Raw genomic sequence first — 21,543 nt, 5'->3', positions numbered from 1 at the left:
TGGACAACCTGCGACCTCTTTTGGTCAATTAACAAAATGAGCACAAGGACAAAAGAATACTGAAAAGCTGAAAAGTAGTCACTCATCGGGGAGTTAAGCAAGGCTGATCTCTCTTCTAAAGCATCTTTAATTTCTCAAGGAAAAGTGTCTACTCTTACACCATATTATTCACAAATAAAACCAGATATTTTTTATCCTGCTGAGTACGATGCTACTTTCAAGATGTCATTTGCAAGGTATAAGTACTGAATTAAGAATAGAGAAAACTGAAAAGGTGATGCTAATTATCTAAAAAACATGTCTTGTAAAAAGTGCAGCTTTCAAGATTAGCAGTATCATGGCCAGTACCTGAGCAGTAACATATATATTTCTCTCTTCCACTTGAATTTTGACACATTTGAACAGCTGATGTATTACTGAAAGATGAGCTTCAGTGTTACTGATGAAGGGGTCAAAAGGAGAACAGTAGTTTGGCTCATAATTCCCTCAGCAGAACATATTTGTACAAGTCCGTATCTGTGAGCATTGCTGTTTTTATTTTTTATGAGGAAAGCTTCTGACTGAAACACCATATATTCGTATATACACCTCACCATCCTCTTCCTCATGAGAGTGCAGTAGAGCTTCAGAAAGAATGGTCACAAAATTTGGCACTGCCAATTCAGATTTTCTCAATCAAAGTTAAGCCAAGTTAACAGGGGGAGCAAAATGTGCCTAGCAAAATGGAAAGAGAATTTGCAGTGGCCTGAAGACAAATACATGCATTGTGCAAAAATCCATGAAGAATTTTGATGGTGGGAGTTTGGGTGCATGGATTGTTTGTCTTTTATATCCGAGATTTGTGAAGACATTGCAATGGAAACCGTTTTCTTATATATGGAAGGAAAAGTTTCAAGAGTACAGAGAACACTTTAAAAAAAAAAAATTAAGGGAGGCACATCCAGGAAGATATGGGGCAAGATATGGACCGAGTCCTGGGCCAGAGAGCATCATCTTCTCAAACGTGGCTGGGGCTCCTGAGCGTGTGGGTGTTGTCACGCACATACATTTCCCCCCAGTTTTCCTTGGACACTCAGCTGTCATGTGAGCTGTAAGCCGCTTTCAAGGTATGCCCCGAACCTGCGGGCGGGCGGGTGCGAGCACAGGCGCACTTTCGCCATGGCCGCGGCTCTTAGCCCCAAAAGTGGAAGGATTGTAGCTCGGAGTCCAAAAAAGGGCACTCTCCGCGAGCTCCTCTCGACTCTCTCGGTGCCGCGGAAACACACACGGTCACGGGGAAGCGCACACGCACAGAGTGACCACTTTTTCTTGAAACTAGAGACACACGACGTGGCCCTCTCGCCAGAGCCCTACCCCTCACAGCTGATTTCTAAGAAGTGCCCATAAGCCCCCGGCAGCGCGGCGTCCCCCGTCTGCTCCCCCCGCCCTGCACCGCCCTCAGAGCCCGGCGTGAACCGAGCCCGGGATCCGCCGAGGGCCGGCTCTTCCTGCCGCGCCGCGCGTTATTCATGGCGCGGGGCGGGCCGGCGGCCGCGGCGCTATATAGGGCGTGCGGCCGGCACGGGGGACAGCTGGGCGCGGAGTGGCGGGGAGTGCAGCGGGGCAGCACGGCTGGCAGGCAGCACGGGGAATAAAACGAAGGGAACCTCGCTTTTTCTTTACCCCCATCTCTATTTTTCCCTTCTCGGTACTATCTCCTTTTCTGAAATGTTTTTGGACTAAATTTTCTTCTGACCGTCTGGGCTTGGCTTTTTTTTTTTTTTTTTTAATTTAACTTTTGCAAAGTTTTTCTTTTTTTAAATTTTTTTTTTTTCTGAGTGTTGTGTGGCAAAAAAAGAGAAAAGTTACTGTCGAGCCAAGTAATTCAGGCGCTCTGCAGGGAGGAGGGGGGAGAAGAGAAGGAAAAAGTTGCTTTTGTTGCTAGCGAGCTTTTGCTGCCTTGATGTGACTACGGGCAAGCGACTGCAGAGAGGGCCGGCGTGCGAGTGCCGGCGGCGCGGCTTCCCGCCTCCTCACGCCGGCAGGCTAGCGAGCGATCGCCGGCTCCGCTCCCCGCGGCCCCCTCGGAGGCGGCTCGGGCTGCGCCGCTCCGCTCCCTCGGCCCGCAGCGGCGTGTGAGCGCCGGCGCGGGGTTCTGCCCGTCCCGGGCCCGCACGGGGTGCGCGGGGGCGGCTCCCGGCGGCCCCCTCCGCCGGTTGCCATGGTGCCGCGGCCCGGCGTGCTGTGGGCAGTGGCGGCGGCGGCGCTGGCGCTGCTGGTCCGGCGGGCGGCGGCGGCGCTGGCGGGGCCGGTGGTCCGCTGCGAGCCTTGCGACGCGCGGGCGCTGCAGCAGTGCAAGCCCCTGCAGCCCGACTGCGCCGAACGGGTGCGGGAGCCGGGCTGCGGCTGCTGCCTCACCTGCGCCCTGCGCCCGGGGCAGCCCTGCGGCATCTACACGGAGCGGTGCGGCGCGGGGCTCAGCTGCCAGCCGCGGCGGGAAGAGGCGCGGCCGCTGCAGGCGCTGCTCGAGGGCCGCGGGCTCTGCACCAACGCCACGGCGGGCAGCAAGCTGCGGGCCTTCCTGCTGCCGGGACCGCACGCTGCAGGTAAGGGGCTGCGCCCGGGCTGGGGAAGCGAAGGGGTGGCTTTCCTGCGTGCCGTTCTCCCTGTTAGCTGCTTTCTTGCTGGGCTGTTTCTTTCTTTTGTTCGTGCGTTTTTGTTTTGTTTTGGTTTTTGTTTTGGGTGTCGCTTTCTTTTGTTTTAAGTTACAAAGGGAGCAGCATGAGCGGGGAGGCGTGGGCGAGCGCTGTCTCCGGAAACGGCCCTCGCTCGCTGCCGGCCCGAGGGCGGGGGGCTCTGCCGGCAGCCACGTAGCCGAGCTTGGGATCGTATTGAAGGAGGCGTGCTTTGGCCGAAGGAAAGGACAATTTACCTCTTATAACTCGTTTATGTATACACCGGTTTTCTTCAACACCGATGTGAGAAGTAGCTCCACACAAAAGAGACAGAGCTGCCTTTTTTTTTTTTTCTTAAAAAAAAAAAAAGAGAGTGGGGGAGGGATTGTATGTGGCTTCTGCGGTGCATGGGACTGGCAGGCTACAGAGCGTGGATGGAGAGAGAGAGGGTGTAATCTTCGTCGTTTGTCCCCGGTGCACATGGAAACAGAGTGAGCAAAAAACTCAAGAGAGTGGGGTGTAACTGCTGCACTGCAGCGTGGGTAAGTCAGGGAAGTCTAAGCACAGAGAGGAAAAGACAAAAAACCAAAAGACAAATTTAAATATCCCTTTGGCCTGGAAAGGTGGTTATTCAGAACAAAGCATTTGCACCACAGTGCACAGTTGGTTTTTTGTCTGTACTGCAAATAAATCCTTGTTCAAATGAAGATTTCCTGTACCTCTTCCATGTCTTGTAAGTGAGATGTTCACAGAACGGGTTTTGTTTGAAAAGGAAGGGATGGTTGAAAAAAGTTCTGTTCGTATGCACATTTTTAAAACATTTTTAAAAAGACAGGGAAACTTGGGATTCAAATCAAGAGAGAACAGTCCCTCTATGCAAGCATTTAATTAAACTCTTTGCTAACCAACAGCGAGTATGTTAACATTTATTTAATAGAAAAGTGTGTCAAAAGGCTTTCCACTCCTTGCATTTTTAAAAAGCCAGAAGATTTTCTGCCAGGTTGTAGGGACTCTGACTTGCCATTCCTTAGCTGAGAAAGTGGCACCAATGCTCCAGTTAACCGCCTGCTAGAATAATAGGAGATGCTTTATTATAATTATTTATGTGCTGCTTCCAAGCTGTGACAATTTGAATGAGAGTTTGGAGGTATTAACTGAAATTTTTAATCTCCTTGGAACATCTAGTAGCTTCCCTCATCATATGAACTTGGCTCATCCTGTTCATCCTTGGAGTAACACTGGTAACAAGAAGCATGTCTTCGGTGCTTAGGGCTTGGTGGCATTTAATCTAGGGGTAGTGCTTTCAACAGTGACTGTTAGAGAAAGGGAAAGACAGAGTTGTACTTAGCTGAAAATCTTTCCATTTTTAGCTGAATTCTTATTTCTGCATTCTTGGCTGGGCGAGAACTCTGTTTTTGAAATCAGTAGGAACTTTTGATTCCTTAAAAAGTGCATAGTAGGACCCTCACAGTTCACATTCAGGGAGTGGAGCTTGTAAACCTGATGTGCAACAAGGAAGAAGTGCTCAGAACCTATATGACACATAGTGCCCACTTCCTCATGAGGACCACTCCGCTCCCAGCTCTCAAGCCAACCTCTCTAAGCAGGATCACATAACTTCCTTTATATGCAGCTAGGTCGTGCATCACGTGCTAATCTGCTGGTCCTTCCTAGTTCATGGAAATTGCTAGAAGTTTGTATAGGGTAAAGTATACTACAGTGGCATTGTAACAGAAACTGCAGTAGGCCACTGACTTTCCAGTTGGGTTTTTTTTCGACACAAAAGTGTTAAATAGTAGTGTGCATTTGAAACCCTTTCAATCTCTTAAAAATAAAAAGAGAATGGGTAACTCTCATGGCAGTTCTGTTTCTCTTATAAGCATGTAAAGCTAGCATGGCACCAAGTTTCATGAAACTGAGTTAAAAAAATATGCTTTACAGTTTAAAATGTGGCAATATGACCATTTTAATCTGAAGTGTAAGATGTACTATTGAACTGTGGTGGCCTTTCTGAACTGAAATGACCAGACATGGTCATGAATGCTCAGTGCATGTTAAGAATATTTTCTACTTATTTTTTTGGTAGAAGAGAAAAACTAATGAACGGAACTGATTGCAGAAAACCTAGATTCAGGTTTATAACATTTTAGTGGCTCATTTCTTGCAAATTTCATTGAGAATGTGGGGGAAAAATACTACTGTTTCAGAACAGGACGCTAAACCACCAAAAAATATGTTCAAATACCACTGAGAGTCTGAGTTAAACCCACAAAAACCAGGAAATTTGGACTTAGGACTTAAACTTCCTTAATCCATTTGCACTGTGATTTGGATTTTCCTGGTCAATTATGTCCATTGCCAGCAGTGGCTGCACTAAAACCACCAGTACCAAAATATTAATTCAGAACCCTCTTCTTCTTATATTCCTTCTCCTGTTCCTGTGTATTGGCAGTGCCACTGTACTCCCTTTGTAGAAATATTTAGCATTAACAATCTATATGAACATGGACTTTTAATATGGAATTTCTCAGCTTTTGTTAAAAAAAAAATTTTAGCGAGTCATCAAGTATAATTTTAGTATAATTTATGATTTTACTGGATGTTATCATTGTGCACCCCCAATAGGATTTCCTTAAAAAAAAAAAAAAAAAAGGTGGTCAGCAGCTAAGACAGCAAATAGTGGGGTATAGCTATTACTTAGCTGTTAGGAATACCTTAACTGGAAAAATTCTCTGGAGGAAATGCAAGTAGTTACAGTTGCACTGCAGGAGTCTCCTAACAGAGAGAAATGCAGCATAAACAAATACCTTAGAAGGTACAGGAACACTGAACTTATGGAGTATGTTAGAAAAATGTGCTTCTCCTGACTTTTTGTGGATGGTAGTTTAAAAGAGAAAATATTTTTGAAGCTCAAGTTGAAAACAGTGTTTGTCCTTGGAACCACTACAGAATGAATGGCGGTTTTTGTCCATTACCTTGAAAATGTGTTTTCTACACCAAGATTTTTTTTTTTTAATTTTAATAGCAGAGAAACAAAGTGTGCTGTTCTTTTTCTTCCCCATTCTGTGTGTTGAATAAAGTAAGGAAAAAAAAAATTAAAAAGCTAATTAGAACCAGGAAACTCAGCGGGCTAGAGTTGATAGCATTAACTTCTTAAAAAATAAAATAAATATATATATAAAAATTACGGTCCTGGGACTGGCAGAGCCACCGTGCAGCCCGTAGTTGCCCGAAGGCGGCCGCGTTGATCTGGAGCGGATGAAGTCAGCAGCAGCGGAGGGGAGGGATCCGCGCCGCGGGGCTTCGCTCCTGCGGCGCAGGCCTGCCCCCTGCCGGCGGCGGGCGGCACTGCAGCGGGCCGGCGGCGGCCGGGGCTCCCGGGACCGCGGCCGTGGCTGGGAGAGTTCGCCGGTCCTGGCTACAGCGGGGATGCAGCTCGGCACTTTGCGCTGAGCATGGGGTTGCTTCAGTTACAAAACTTACCGCGTGGCAACAATGGTGCTGACACATGGGGAATGCTATATAGTTCATCTTTTTTGTATATTGCTGTTTTCTGAAAAGGAAAATTAAACAGAGAGCCTAATGTAGTGGCTTGTTTGAGGAGAGACCTGATTGTGCTCTACAGCTTCCTTACAAGAGGAAGCGGAAGGGCAAGCACTAATCTCTTCTTGGTTGTGGCCAGTGATAGGATGTGAGGGAATGGCATGAAGCTGTAGATATTAAGAAAAGGTTCTTCACTCAGAGGGTGTGTGGACTCTGCAGGGAAGTGGTCTCACCAGCAAGACTGACAGCATTCTATAAACATTTGGACAACACCATCAGGCACATGACTCGATTCTTGGTGCTGTCCTTTGCAGGGCCCGGAGTGGGACTTGAGGAGGCTTGTGGGTCTCTTCCAACTCGGGATACTCTGTGATTCTATGTTTCTATGCCCTTGCAGACACAGCCAAGTAACCTTGTTTATTCTGCGTTTGTTCTTTTTGAAGGAAATTTCAGTGATTCAGAAGAAGACAGGAGTACCAGCAGCGTAGAAAATCAGGCCATTCCAAACTCTCACAGGGTGCCAGATTCCAAGTCACATCCACCACACATCAAAATAGATATCATCAGGAAAGTGCAAGCCAAAGATACACAACGCTATAAAGTTGAATATGATTCACAGAGTACGGATACATTGAATTTCTCTTCTGAATCCAAACAAGAAACTGAATATGTAAGTATTTTTTGTAAATAGGAGGGCATTTACCAGCCTGTGAATGTGTATGTGTAATTGAATCGCAATAATGAAGAAAAGATGTTTCACATTGACTGTGGTGACACTGTGTTCATACATTGCCTGGTGCAAATCAAGGGAGATAAATTTAGGCTGAGCTGAGGATTAGGGTCTTCACTAGTCATTCACTACATCACATGCTGAGCATCACCTCCACTTGCAGTTGCTGTAGGTGCTACTGCCTAAACACAAAGTCTCGTGGTTACATGAGCTGCCATTGCCTTCTACAGACTGCGTCCAGTGAATTTGCAGGGCAGTCAGAGTGTGGTTAATCTGAGGGCAAGAATAATAATTCTCTTCCTGGACATCCATCTGATAATCTGTGCCTTAGGACAGATGGTTTGAAAAAGGCATCTGGATATGCATTTTATCAAAACATACATGGTAAAAGCAGACGTGGCTTCTCATCTTCAAACGAAGGTTTTGAAACTTGTATGAGGTGAAAGCCTCTGCCTGAAGAGAGTGTGGCTTCCAAGAGTAGCTTCATTTTTAGTTTGTCACTGATGTCCAGCCATCTAGTTATAATGCTTCAGTATTTGCCTTCCAGTGTGTCCTCCTCCCAAAAAATGTGAAGTGTAAGTGCCATCACTAAAGGAATGAAGGTTGGTTGCTTGAGGAAATAGATTCTTAACTAGGATGAGTTGGTATAGGTGAGCAAAGGTATACCAGTTTACCAAGGCTGCTGGTGTCTTTAAGAACTTGAAAGTTCTTAAAGACAAGAAGTCCATCAGGGACAGGTGCCTTTGTTAGCAAATGCTCTTCTAGCTGTGTCTGCATGTTAGGTTTTGATACTGGTCTGGCTGACTTTGGAAGCTTGCTTCAAAACAAAAATTTTTAAAATCTGTTGATCTTTTTGTAGGCCTAATTTGGGATCAAACCTTTGAATATCTGTCACTTGCAGTCAGTACATTTGAGCAGTGAGAGAAGCCATTTAAAGCCCATGCTTAGAACTTGTGGGACTGGTTCAGAAAGAAAAAGTGAAGGCAACAAGTAAGGTCTTTACTGGACAAAAAACTCCATTGTAATCTCCAGTAGTACTATGGAGATTGTATGCTTTCAGACACTCACATTAAAAGGTCCTTTACATGAGCAAACTATTAGTACTACCACTTGAAAGTATGAATGTCATTACTTCACTAATTAAAAACAGCACCAAATGAGTCTTTGTGTCAGTGTAGCAACTTAAGTATTTTTAAACCATGAAACCATGCAAAGAAATTTTTTCACGTCTCTGCTGAAGAAGTGGGCTGGTGGTACACCCAGATAGGAGTGTAGCTAATGTCAGAGTTTGTAGGCTGTGACTCTTGAATCCTGATCCCACTGCTGACACTGACTGCCTTCTTAGCCTCTGGCAAAATGTGAAGCTCTCTGCTCCTGATTTTCTGACTTCAAAGTGGAGCTCGTCATGCTTTATTCTCCCTACCCTGAAGGGCTGCCGTGAGATAAAATTAGTTGGTGTTTGAGACATGCTCTTAGAAGTGCTTCTGGAAGCTCTTTTTGGCTCATTGTCCTAGAGCTAATCCTTACCACCTTGTTGTCAGCCTTTTTCAGATGAAGAAAGAGAGGAAAAAAAGTGATGTACTTATCTAATGAAACTGCTGTGTGCAACTGGTCCTCTGTGTGACTGCATCTATTTGATTCAGTTGAAATTGGGAATTGTTGTCCAAGTTGAACTATTTTATATATACATTATGCCAAACCACTTATTTTCAATTGAATCAATTTAATTTAAGCTTTCAAATCCAGCAGAATCACAAAAAAAATCAAATGTCATTGGGGAAGGCCTATCCTGTAATGTATTTCCAGTGGCCTACTTTCTTTTTTTCCCAGGTGGTGCAAGGCCAGCTTTTCCAAACTTAAGTTGTGTTCTGTGTGACTGATTCGCATACTGGTTAAGCCTTCCCAAAGGTATTTGTGACTGTGATTTCAACTGCCAGTATGTGCCTCAGCATAGCATAAGGCCTTCAATCTTTAGAAATCAGTTTATCTTGAATAGAGCAGAAAGTCAGAATTTATTTTTTAAATTAATTATCTGCTTTTGACATATTCAGCCATCTCTTTGTTTTAATGGATTTGTTTGGATTTGTGCTTTCTTCATGCTTTCTTTTGACCTTTAAAGATTTATTAGCTCTTGAGTGAAAGATGGATTTTGGGAGTGAAGTTTCATTTGTGTTTTCTAAAACATGCTTGTTAACAGGGTCCATGTCGTAGAGAAATGGAAGACACTTTAAACCACCTAAAGATCCTGAATGTCTTGAGTCCCAGGGGCTTTCATATTCCAAACTGTGACAAGAAGGGATTCTACAAGAAAAAGCAAGTAAGTACAGAGTTTTTATCGTTTTAATTAATGCATTTCACCTTTTCTGCATCTTTGTTGAAGGATTTTGCCAGCAAGGCGCATTATATATAATTTTGCAGAGGAACTAGTTAATTTCCAGTTTTAGAACCTGATCCAATAGTGCTGAACTTTGTCAAGTGGGGATAATATTTTTATTTTTTGTTGATCATGACAACAGATTCATTTGAGAAACTGCATACCTAATCACACATGGGTTGACTGGTGTCCTAGATACTAATGCCCTTTGGTTTAAAAAAAGCGCTGCCTCTACAATAACCCACAGAGCTAATGTTGCAGTCACCATATGACTGCAATAGATCAATGCTTTGAATTGTAAATAGCTACTTGAGAGTTCCTAGAAGACCTACACTGGATCATATTACATAAAGCAACTTGAGAAAGGTATGTATCTGTCCTTTATGGGCTACACAGATTGCTTCCAAAATCCAAGTCATGTTATCGTGAAAATGATACTTCTAGTAGATACTCTGCAGCAAGGATGGCTTCTCAGCCTTTTCTGGTTCTGAGGTTGTGACCTTTTTTGACAAATGCCACCCAAAACTGTGGGTATTTATGCTTTAGTTGTGTTGGATTGAGCTACGGCAGCATTCTTCATTCAGTGCTGCCATTGCAGCTTGTTCAGAACTTGGGAAAGTGCAAGATGTGTCAGGTTCTTTGTTTAGTGTGCACATCCTATTTAATTTCAGTGTTTAGTTAGTGGCCTACCTCCAAATATATATTTCTTGGTATAATTCCAAAATTTCCTGAATTCAAAGGTTTCTTTAAGACTTTTCTCAAGGACAGATTTTGTTTGTGGACCATCATGTCTTTCCCTTCAGGTTTACACAAATCAGCCTATCTCTGGTAACCAAAGGAGTGGTTGATAGCTAATGTAGTTCATTGGTTGGAATTGAGAGATCAACCTCTGACTAGGCAACCTTATTTTGGGAATGGTATCTCTCCATTTTTTGGCTTTCAGCTTTCTTAGAAACAGTCTTTCCCTTTCTAGTATTCCGTGGAGCTCTGCAATAAGCTGTCAGTGTCAGGTGGGGCATTTATAACAGGGATGAGATTTCCAGCCTTCCTTTTTGCCATCAGTCCGGCATTGACAGTGCTGTTTGACCTTTGGTACATGCTGCTGAGCTTTTCTATGCTTCCCAGCTTTTCCTGAGCAGGTGGTGGCAACTCCTAAGCAGGGGAAGTTTCTTTTTGTTGCCTGGAGCTTTGAGAAGCCTCAGCTGTGTTGTGCTGTGTGTAAACTAGCAGAGAGCAATGCTCACATCTCAAGCTGCTTGTTTTCAGAAAATGCATAGGGCTTCTATGCAGAGTGAGACTAGGACAGTGTTTTGTGCCTGTGTCATAAAAGTATTTTCTTAGCTGCTTTAGAACAGCAAATCATCTGACTGTATTCAAGGCACTCAAGTGTGCCACAGCCCTTTTCCTCCTATATGTATTATAGAAGACTGAAGACAGGTATTTACTTTGTTCAGTAGATCTTCCTTTCATCTTTCTTCAGACTTCTAAGATTTTTGCTTTGTCTGCAAAAATGTGGTGGTTTGCAAGTAATCTCTGGCATTGTGTGTAGTAAATTGGATCTGCAGTAAGCATGTATTAAAGTAGCTTACTTGAAAGGAGGACTGTACTTTAAAGTTCAGTCATAGTTCTATCACCAAGGCAAAGAAAGGAAATACAAAGAAAAAAAAATATGAAAGACAGATAAAAATCTTGCCTAGTATTGGTTCCTAGAAGTTGATTTATGAAGTTGATACAAAGCAAATAGACACTTCTGTCCTCTGTGTATTGTCTGTGCTGCCTGGAAACTTGTAAAATTTAAGGTTCCTGCACTATGTGCAACAGCCCATCCGGTCAGCATACACAGAGAATGAAGGGACATTTTCATGCCTAGCCAACCTTGTTAAGCACTGTGCCAATTTACATAGGTCCAGTAGTTTCTGATGGTAGTTTGAGATGACTGAGGGTTTTGCAAGAGATGCCCACAAAGGGAGCTCACATGAGTAAACATTCTACATGATATTCACTTGGGTTGCTGATTCTGTAAAAGAACATTGATCAATCCTAGGGACAAGCCCTCAGAGATGGGACTTACAGATGCAGCCTGCTTCTCTCACCAACAAAATACAAACCAAAAATAATAGTGGCCTTCATAGAATTAACTCCTTGGAGAAAATCATCCGTTTGAGAAGTGTGTGAGTCCTGTCCAGATCAAATTAACTGGTCTGCAAGGAATTGTGACAATTGTGTTTGGGATTTTTTTTGAAGCATCAACATGTAGGTCTGATATTTTAGATAGTGTGAGCAGGTGTCTGATCTCCGTAACAGAATTCTACGCTCTTTTATTAATACCCTTCCTGCCATTATTAGCCATGTTCAATCTGTAATTGAATTATATTCTGTTGTCACAAAATTCAAAATAGGAGGTTAGGAAGAAGGCAGTAAATCCATTAAAAAATGTCTGCAAGCTAGGCATTTTGAATTCTAGAAACAGTTGCCAAAACCACTGTCGAGGATGAGAATGTAGTAGGTTTTGGATTGTAGGAACCTGATAAATTATAATCATGCTGGCACCATTAAAACTCATTCAGGAGGCACTCTCATATTCTGCCTTCCTGGTGATCTAGTCTTCCAGCCAAGTTAAAAGCACTCATTTTTCATGACATTTGTGGATATCTAGGAATTGACTTTTCAAGAACAACCATGAAGAATAACTTGCATCTGTGAAACACTTCTAAGAACATAAATTCATGTGTCAGGGGATTATATAAAAAATAGTTCATACCTTTTGTTTATATATAAGCTTTAAAATCAGACCTGTTAAAATTTATAATTCTTTGTCTTAATCGCACATGTAAGGTTGTACTATTCAATTGTGCTACATAGGTATAGTTATGCATAATTAGTTGATACAGGCAGATTCCTACCCCAAGTATGGGAAAAAGGTTTTGATGAAATTAGAATTATTATATCGGGCAGTTACTAGAATTGCCCCATGTTTGCATACTGCAGCCAGATACTCACCTAAATGTGAGCTGGGATCGTTCCCCTGAAAACAGAGCTGCACTTGCCAGGAGCCAAAACAGCCTGAGGTATATGTCAATGTCTGCAGTCTGTCCCTGAAGACCATGGTGGTAGCTCCATGGAGGCCTCTGGATTGACCAGGAATTCAGTGGGATACCATATGCTTTGATGTGCCCCATGAATGCATCTGCAGTATTTCTTTGTGGAAGGGAGAGGAGCAGGTGGCATGGAAATGGCAGCTGTTTCTATCAGAAGTAATTAGTCTCCACTGCTTGGGTAGTTTTCCAACTTTTTAAACTTATGCAGTCATACAGAATAGCTGGGCAGAGCTTAGAAATGTATGTGGAATACAAAATTCATAAGAGCAAATATTTAGATATTTATGTTTTTCCATATGACCTGTTTACCACTTCTGCAGAGTGTGTTGGCTGTTTCAGGATAAAAGCATCGCATTTTAAGCAGAAGTGCTTTACTATTGACAGCATGGCTGAGTGGGTAGAAAAAAACACTTGGAAAAGGTGTTTTCTCATTGAGTGTTATTTCAGCTGTAGAATGATCTTTGCTTTTCAAATGGATTGCCTAGAGGAAGTAAAAAAAAAGTAGTAGGGAAGGTATTTCTGCAGATTAACTTCATGTAGTAATTACTTCTGAAAACTGATTGTGCAACTGTTAAAGGCAATTAAAGCCTCCAACAACATGAGAACTTTAATTGATCATTTGTTTTGAGAGTGATGCAAGCCTACAAATCAGTGAGAGTTGTGTAATATGCTTCATATAGTCTTTCTAAAAGGGGAGGCTATGTTACTATTATTAGCAGAGATGTAGTTTCACTGCCAAAGCACCAGCCTGGCAGCCAGAAGCCCTATGCTCTTTGGGCTCCATCTGTGCCTACTTTGTTGGGATAACAACTCTAGAAGTGCTGGCTCAGTTTCCTTTTTGTAAAATTAAATTGTGCAAATGCTGTTATTAATTCCTCCGTTTTGAGCATGAAGAATTTAAGTCGTTAATAATACTTAAGCTGGAGTCCAGTCCATTCACCTCCAAAACTGAAGAAGAATTTCCTTTGACACCAGTGGACGTTGAGCAGTCATCCATGGAAATCCTGGAGAATACATGTAAATTCTAGTCAGACTTTTGAGACAATAAATATAAGGTTTAGGACTTATGTTTAAAGATTTAATAACAGCTAAGAACTGAACTGCAGGTAACCGTTTAGTTCAGTGAATTATTGATACAGCTGTTCTCTCAGTAGGTTTGAACTTCTTTACCCTTTTCTAAAACTAAGCTGATATGTATGTTAAGCTGGACCTTGTCATCCTGCTGATGTCTATTTTCATAGGGCTAATGCAGATTTGTACAAAAGAAGACATTGCATTATTTCTGCATTGGGCTTTTTAACTCAATGATATATCAGAAGGGTGGTTTAATTTGCAGTTATGCTGAATAACATTACATAATTTACGGTAAAATAAAATAAACAAGATAGTGATTTGTTTGAAAAAATTTGTACCTAATGTGTGACCTGCTTCCATCTCTTTCACAAAGTCTTAGTGAATACAGTCTACCCTACTCCATGCTGCCACAAATTAATTGTGTCATAGGCCAATGTGCTGGTGCAGGCTGTTCCAAAGTGTTCTGTATTCCAGAACTGTCCCACTGTCATCTGAGATACTGAACTAGACATGGAAAGGATCAGTCACTACGAGCAGCATGTGAAGCCCAACACTTGCTTCATGTTTTCTTGTGTACCTGCACATGGAAAAGGCACTTATGTGAGCCACTGCCATAGCCTCCTGAGATACTGGGCCATGCCTATGAGCCTCTGGAGAACAAGAAGTAGAGGGATAGTGGTGACGTTTACCAGATTGTACCAGCCTGAACTTCTGAAAACTTCAGTTACTCTGAATGTGATCTCAGAGGCAACAATTGCTCTGCTTGAATAATAGACTTGACAGTGTTGAGGGACATAAGTAGCACCAGTCCAGCCAATCTTCCTTCATATTGGCAATTCAGCAGACAAAACCACAGGAAAATGGGCTTGTGTCACTGCCTCTTTTGTGAGTATATCCTGAGTAAACAGCCACCTTTGTTTGCGTTTGAAAATTCTGAATCACCAAATCACAAAACATGAGCTGACAGGGAGGCTGTGTCTTTACAGTGAGGGTGACCATTGCAAACCTGGTGAGATTCTCGACATATCTTATGAATGGGTAAAACCCTTGCAAGGTCTTAGTGGCTCATGTTAATGGAACTGTGCCTAGGGTCACATACTGAATGCAGCCTGCTGCATGTTATCTCCTTTAGTTTACTTTTTGCCATTCTTGGTTCCTTGGGAGGAGCATTACTTACATAGTATGTAGTAGACTTTATAATGCATATTTACTGTATTACTGCTTCTAAAGAGGTTCAGTGTTATTGCCTGTGATAGTTTCAGGTTGGTCAGCATTACTGGCAAATTCCAGCAGTTAACTTAAAGCTGACATGTTACCAACTAGTAAATGCACACATTTTTTGATAGGAAAATACATATGTAAAGTTCTAGTCCACCTATCAGGTTTTGCAATAACTGTACTGTAGAAGGATTATGTATCTGTTGATAAGTGTCAGTTACACTTTTGAATTTCTTCCAGTAAACAGATGCAAACCAAGTGTGTTTCTTGCTGCAATGGTTGTCTTTGCCAGACCTGTGCTTTAGTGTAGAACATATCTGCTAAATATTTTTTCTAAAGATTTTTTTTTTCTGAACTTTTTTTCTAGTCCCAGTCACTAGCCCATTCTGTTGTATTGTATTCAAAGAGAGCATCTGTGCAGCCAAATATGATAGGGATCAATTCATAAGTCTATTTTCTGGTAGTTCTCAGTGTTCTCAGTTCTTTATTATATTAGACCCAGAGGGACTGATGGGGAGAGAAGGTAAGTTTTTATTGAAATACTTTGTAGTGGTAACAAATACTCTGTTTGATTCTGTCAGATATGGTCAGGATATTGAAGTGCAGGTATCAAAGGAGCAGGAATCCCTGCTGTCTGATACAACAAGTGGAGAAAACAAAATTCATGCTAACTGGGTCTTTTATTATGTTTCAGTGTCGCCCATCCAAAGGCCGGAAAAGAGGTTATTGCTGGTGCGTGGATAAATATGGACAGCCACTTCCTGGGTATGATGGGAAGGGAAAAGGAGATGTCCACTGCTATAACTTGGAAAGCAAATGAGGGCTGGGCGCCAGCTCTTCTGGCGTCTGTGCATGGCCACTGGACCTCACAGAGACCTTGGAGGGGCTGGGCAAACACTGTGGGACTGCATTGTCTGTGGAGTAACAAGCTCTGCTTCCTGCAGCAGATGGGGAGTTGCAGCCTCTGTGGATGCTGCTGCAGCTGCACCCTGCCACTGACACACCTCGAGCTTCCTATGGGATGTATAGGGACCTCTGAATTCCCATGTAAACCTGCACTATTGATACCCAGAGAGAGGAAAAAAAAAGGCACTTCAGAATGGAATCAGGGAGTCTCCACTGACTTTTTAAAGAATGGCCTGTGACCAATTGATCCCAAAAGATACTGGGTTTTTTATTTTAAAGAATTTATAGATGTTAAGCTTGTAAAAGTATTAAAAAGAAAAACAAAACCAAAAAACCCACAAGGACTTAAAGGTAAAGCTTTTCTTACAGGTCTGATGGGAAACTTGTCTTCACGGGTAAAAAGTTTTATAAAAATCTCAAAGAACTTTTTAAAGAAATGTATTTCTAAGATAAAGACATGGCTATTTTTTTCTGTAAAATATATTATGAATATTCTGTTAGTCTCTATTTAATATAATTGTTTTTTTATAAACTTTATTTAAATGTAACATGTGAATACCAAATATTACACAGTAATTCTAGTGTATACATCTGTATGGAAAGAGAAAGTAAGGTTATGGAATGATTTACAAATATGTTTAGGTCTCCATGCATACACACTGACTTGTTCTAGGTAAGAGAAATGAATTTTTGGAGCAAAGGAAGTGTTTCCAGAAGGGATTGAGTTTTATTATTTGATATAACTACAAATGCCAAGGTAATATTTTTTTTTAAATTATTTTATTGATAATTCTAATGTACCCATCACTGAATTATGCCACTGGAAAGGATAACAGTCGCACTGAAGCTCTTGGTAAAGCTTTCTTCTGTCTGTACGTTGCTTCAGTTTGTGCAACAGGGCTTACATTTCCTTCGTTTACTGCTCACACTAATACAGAATATTCACGGACAAAAAATTGCCATTACAGTACTACTCTTTGTATTTGCTTATTTATTTTGAAAAGGTGTATCTATTCTGTGTTGTCTTGGTACATTCTACCAAAGCACTTACTCTGTATGAGGAACTCCTGTTGAAAGCAATGTCAACAAGAAGGGGGGATTGTGGACCCTGGGTGTTGAGACCCACGTGTTTCATTTATGCGACACAAATTGTTGCTTGCTTTGACTATGGTTGAAATCATTCGCCTGCATCTAAGCATAGAAAAAGAACCATTTGGTTTAAATAGTTAAATTCACTGTCTGTCATGGTGTTACATGTCTTTTTAATTGGAAGAGAAGTGATTAGTGATTTGGTTTTGTTGTGGTATGTGATGCTTTCACATAAGGAAGGCTTCAGCAACATTTTTTATTTTTGAGGCTGATTGTTTTAATGTACTTTGTGAAAAATTCTGTATGACAATGAAATCTGGATAAGGGAAGGTGGCCTGTGAAATGTATCATCTCTCTGGAAAATAATGCCATATTTTGTATATGTATTTATTTATATATTTTATATAAATATTTTATATATTTATATAAATATATATTCTTATATGTCTCACTATAAATGTTTGATGTCACTGTAGAAAAAAGAAGCCATCAACACTGTAATTCCTTGTTGGGTTGGGAACTCCATGAAGACTATGGACATTGGGTTTTCACCAGCTGGGGCTAGGCATTGTGTTGATGGAGGAGAGGCTGTGGTGCTGAGGAACCCATTCCTCTCCCATTGCCTGAATTACAACCATGCTTGTTCCTGCCAGCAAAGGCAAATGTCTAGAAACTCTGACATGGAAGGATTTGGACATACAGCTTGCCATGATTGAGGCATCCCATCAGTATAAGTCAGATATTTAAAGCCTTACCCTGAAATGTATTAGCTGAACAGCACTATGAGTGTTCTCCACATCTTTCCAATTTCTGTCTAATGACATGAGTTCATATCATCATTAAAACTGAAATTTTATAATCTCATGGTAAGAAAAAAATTGTATGTGAATTGATGCTAACTCCAGGCTAATACAGGTTTCCTGACACAAGGTTACAGAAAGCTTTGTGAAGTGAAGATTTATTGCAATATTTTTATTGCTAAAGCAGATCTAGTGCCTGCAAAGATTTGTTGGCAAAACAATATATGCTGGGCTTTTTTTTTTTCCAGAGTTGTAAACCAGTTCTTTTCAAATAATTTCACAGAGAGAAGAAAGTTGTATATACACCAATATTTGGGCATATAATCATAGATAAAAAAATAAGGGCTTGATTCATTGAAGTGAGTTATATTTTGCCTCTATTTTTTTAATAACTATCTGGTGAGCCTTCTGAAAACAAAAATCAGTTTCTGTGTGATAGACAGATGCTTTGCAAGGCACATTTTGCAAGCATGTAAGGTGTTTCAACAGCCTCTGACAGGCTTTATCATTCGGATATTTTGTCAAGTATTTCAATTTTTTATGTTTTATCCTACAATTAAAACCAAATAAATATAGAAGAAGCTGGCTAGTAGAGGTCATTAGGTCATATATTGTGAAAAAAATCCAAACAAACTACAGCTCAAGGAGCTAAACCTGATTTAAGCATGCGATTTGTCACATGAATATTTAAGAAATGGCATTCAGCTCCTTTATTAGTACTAACAGTCTTGAATTATGTAACAGAGAAAACATACAGCCATAAGGGGAAAGAAAAAAGATGTGTGTAAATCAGTTTTATTTTCCTCCCAACAGACATCTTTAAAAGAGAAATTGTGTTTAAAAATAGCCCCAAAAATAAAGTCTCACCTGTAATTTAGAGCTGCATCTTTTTCAGAAGTTGCCTTTTAAATATTTTTTACAAGCACAGTTGCTTGCACTAGTATTGGATACTTGCCATTGTCAATCTGATGTCCCTGTCAGTTGACACTGGTATGAAATGCAAAATGACATTATTATCTGTCTCCAAAGAGATAACTTTTTTAAAATGAAAGAATCAGTGGTGGCTTTTTTTTTTTTTTTTTTTTTTTAGCATTCCTGTTTTTGTAAAGACAAAGGTCCAATTCAATAGATAAGAGTACTTGTCATTCAAAGATTTTTCTCATGGCTAAGGACTGCAATTCAAACAAATATATGTATTTGTGGTCCACACCCAAGCAGCAGAATGTGGGCAGCACAAAGTAAATGTATAGGTCAGTATCAATTCAGAGGAAGACTTGTTACCTCCAGGTATAAGTTAGTAATGATTCCTGCTAAGAGCTGCAGTGAGTGGAGAACTTTGGATTTGGTGACAGAAATTAAACCAATGCATTAGAAAAATCCCTTATGTCTTGGTACCTTCACTGTCTTCAGCTTCAGTATTTTATTAAGTGAAAGTCCATTTTTTCTAGTTTTTAATAAGCTCTTTCAAAAAACGAAAGTGGTCTGAGTTAATATTAAGAAGCCTCAGAAGAAAAAATTATTTGCACCTCAAATATTTGCATGGCAAGGCATTATAAAAAATCAAAATATGTATTTCAAAACTTGCTGATTTCTTCTTGAGCATGTTTTGTCTCTAGATAGTACCTGGGTACTATATGGAGCCCAGATGAATATTATAGGTATTTATTTTAGCATGTGTGATAAATAGCTGCATAAATCCCTATAATTGACCAGGATACAAGCTGAAGTTGCCTGCAGACAGCTCTATTATCTTACAAACTCTGAGAAAGTTCCCTATTTTAGTGCATCTACTGTGCTGTAGTTTTTGGAGCCCAGAATATCCTTTTCCTCCTCTTTGACATGCCTGCCTTTCAGGGCATAGTGTTAGCTATTTGTGCACGAAGGAAGGAGGCTTCATTGAATACCAAAACCACGGAATTAATTCATTTTTAGTACAGTCTGGACTTTTTTTGACTAAATTCCAGAGAAACCCTACACAGCATAATTCCTTATTGAACTGAGCCCTAATTTAAGTAGTGTCTTTCAAACTATTTGGGAAATCATCTTTGCATATCTCTAGTCTCTCTAAAACTGTGTAAGCAAGGATGGCTCCACAGAGATTTTACATATTAGCAATAGGAATTTTATTTAAAGTGTGAAAAGTACTAAGCAATTTTCCTGGAGGCAAAAGCATATTAGTATACAAAATGAAATGTTTATGTATGTAGCTGTTTTCTCTGTGGTCCTGCTGTGCCTTTAGAAATCCTTCAATTCTATTAATTTCTACCAGAAGAATATGCTTGATTTCTCATTACAAAGGACTCCTTTTTCTTTCCCAACTCCCACGTTTTTGCTTTTTTTCTGAGAGATCCAAAAATAAGATCCAAAAAGGATATCAGAGTATTCCAAGGACAAGATTTCTGTGATCAGTATCAGTAATGGCTTCATCTGCAAGCATGCAAAACAGGTTCAAGGCATTTAGAAGAGAAGTCATTTGGTATGTCCAGTGGACCTGGGTATCTTGGAGTCTCCATCCTTGGAGATACTCAAAAGCCATCTGGACACAGTGCCAGGCAACCATTCCCTGGTGGTCCTGCTTGAGGAGGGAGGGGTGCTCCAGGTCACTTCCAGAGATCCCTTCCAACCTAAACCATCCTTTGAGCCTATGGGCCTGTGAGCCTATTAGTAGCAGTTTGGTGTCCCAAGTTCCAGCATGTGAGATTGTCTACATTATGCAATGTATTGATTGAGAAGATGCTGCAACGTTTTTTGCCCAAAAGAAAATTTTCTGGTAAAATGGCAACTAGTACAAATTTGTTGTTCATCAGAACAAGCTTTAGTCTTAAAACTGCATTTTATTTACTTCTTCCATTTCAGATTTTGCAGAAGTAGAAGCATATATACCAGCCTTAGAGAAAATCCCATTGAAAAAAACTTTCTTTTTGCTTTTACCCTCTACATATGTTAAAAAATGCAAATTACTTCAAGGCAGAATGTTGCTGCTGAAAAAAATGGAGACCAAGTATTAGCAAAAGCAGAGGGTAATGCTGCAAATCTCAGTTTATCCTTGTAGAATTCATGTCCTGCTGCTGTATTCATCCTGGCTTTCTACTTCTGCTGACCTATCCAAATTCCTTAAGTGCCTTTTTCTGTCAAAGCTAATTTTACTCCACTGCTCTCCCCATGAGTGGGGATGGAATGAAAGGTAGCAAAATTATCTCTGCAGAACAAAGCTGAGGTTTCATGCAGAAAAATCACCTAATCTGAAAAGCTCTAAAGAAAATGTCACTGAGAAGGACTGCTTCCCATACCCATTTGTGGTAATACCTTCCAAAAGTAGAAGGACTTGCTTACAAGAGCCAGGTTGAGAGTGCATTTCCTCACTCCTTGCAACTGGAGAACAGAGGCTATTTTTGCCTGCTTATGCCATATCGAGAATATTCAAGGTGAAACTTTCCTATGTCTGCTATGTATCATGTAATTTGCACTCAGTAAAAAGACCTAACTGAGCTTGTACAGTTGATTATTGTTTTATCACAGGGATGCTGTGCGCAACCTTCAGCCTTCAGATGCAGCCATACATTTCTACAGCTGCTATTACCAAACTACTAGCAATATGTTACTGATCTCCTTTTCCTGTTCCCTTGCTGGGGCCAAATGGTGATACTTCAGCTGCCAAAGCAGCAGAAAGCAGAAACTGCAGACAAAGAAAAAATACGAAAGATGATGACTATTATATTATTGCTCTAGGTCTCCACAGACATCCCACACTAAGATGCTATTCCAAAGAACCTCAGCATCTCCACATCAGCTTGGTACATTGCAATTTGCATGCAATTATATGCAATTAAAAGCTTCATTATAAGCATAAATAGGCTTCTTGTTGTTAGCTTATGCCTAGGTTGGAGGAGACAGAGCAAGAAGAAGACTGCCTATGCTGTATTCAGCTTAGCAGAACTGAAGCACAAAGGCTCTGCTAGAAGAGCCGTGTCTATTGGTCAGGCACTCCCCCTGATGGAAAACGTGGCTAGTAAGGAAGCAACAGGGAGTCAAGCATTGCACAGCCCCTGCCTTCCCT

The 21,543-nt window shown here is 41.1% G+C and overlaps 1 protein-coding gene across 1 annotated transcript; it reads left to right on the top strand.

Moving 5' to 3' along the window:
- Positions 1-1,559: 1,559 nt before the first annotated feature.
- Positions 1,560-21,255, top strand: IGFBP3 (insulin like growth factor binding protein 3). Its single transcript, XM_084214057.1, has 4 exons — positions 1,560-2,585; positions 6,641-6,867; positions 9,125-9,244; positions 15,386-21,255. Exons 1-4 carry the CDS (start codon positions 2,201-2,203, stop codon positions 15,509-15,511), a joined length of 858 nt encoding a protein of 285 aa, XP_084070183.1. The 5' UTR covers positions 1,560-2,200; the 3' UTR covers positions 15,512-21,255.
- Positions 21,256-21,543: the final 288 nt, after the last annotated feature.

The sequence above is a fragment of the Fringilla coelebs genome (genome assembly GCF_963513975.1).
Source record: "Fringilla coelebs genome assembly, chromosome: 1".
Taxonomy (NCBI): Eukaryota; Metazoa; Chordata; class Aves; order Passeriformes; family Fringillidae; genus Fringilla; species Fringilla coelebs.
The sequence above is the reverse complement of the archived record's forward strand: the minus strand, read 5'-3'. Positions and strand labels throughout refer to the sequence as shown.

Excerpts from the sequence above, each read along its gene's own strand:
- IGFBP3 (XM_084214057.1), top strand. The coding sequence starts at position 2,201 with ATGGTGCCGCGGCCCGGCGTGCTGTGGGCAGTGGCGGCGGCGGCGCTG. Across the intron at positions 6,868-9,124 it reads CCAAACAAGAAACTGAATAT|GGTCCATGTCGTAGAGAAAT; the intron begins GTAAGTATTTTT and ends GCTTGTTAACAG. Across the intron at positions 9,245-15,385 it reads GATTCTACAAGAAAAAGCAA|TGTCGCCCATCCAAAGGCCG; the intron begins GTAAGTACAGAG and ends ATTATGTTTCAG.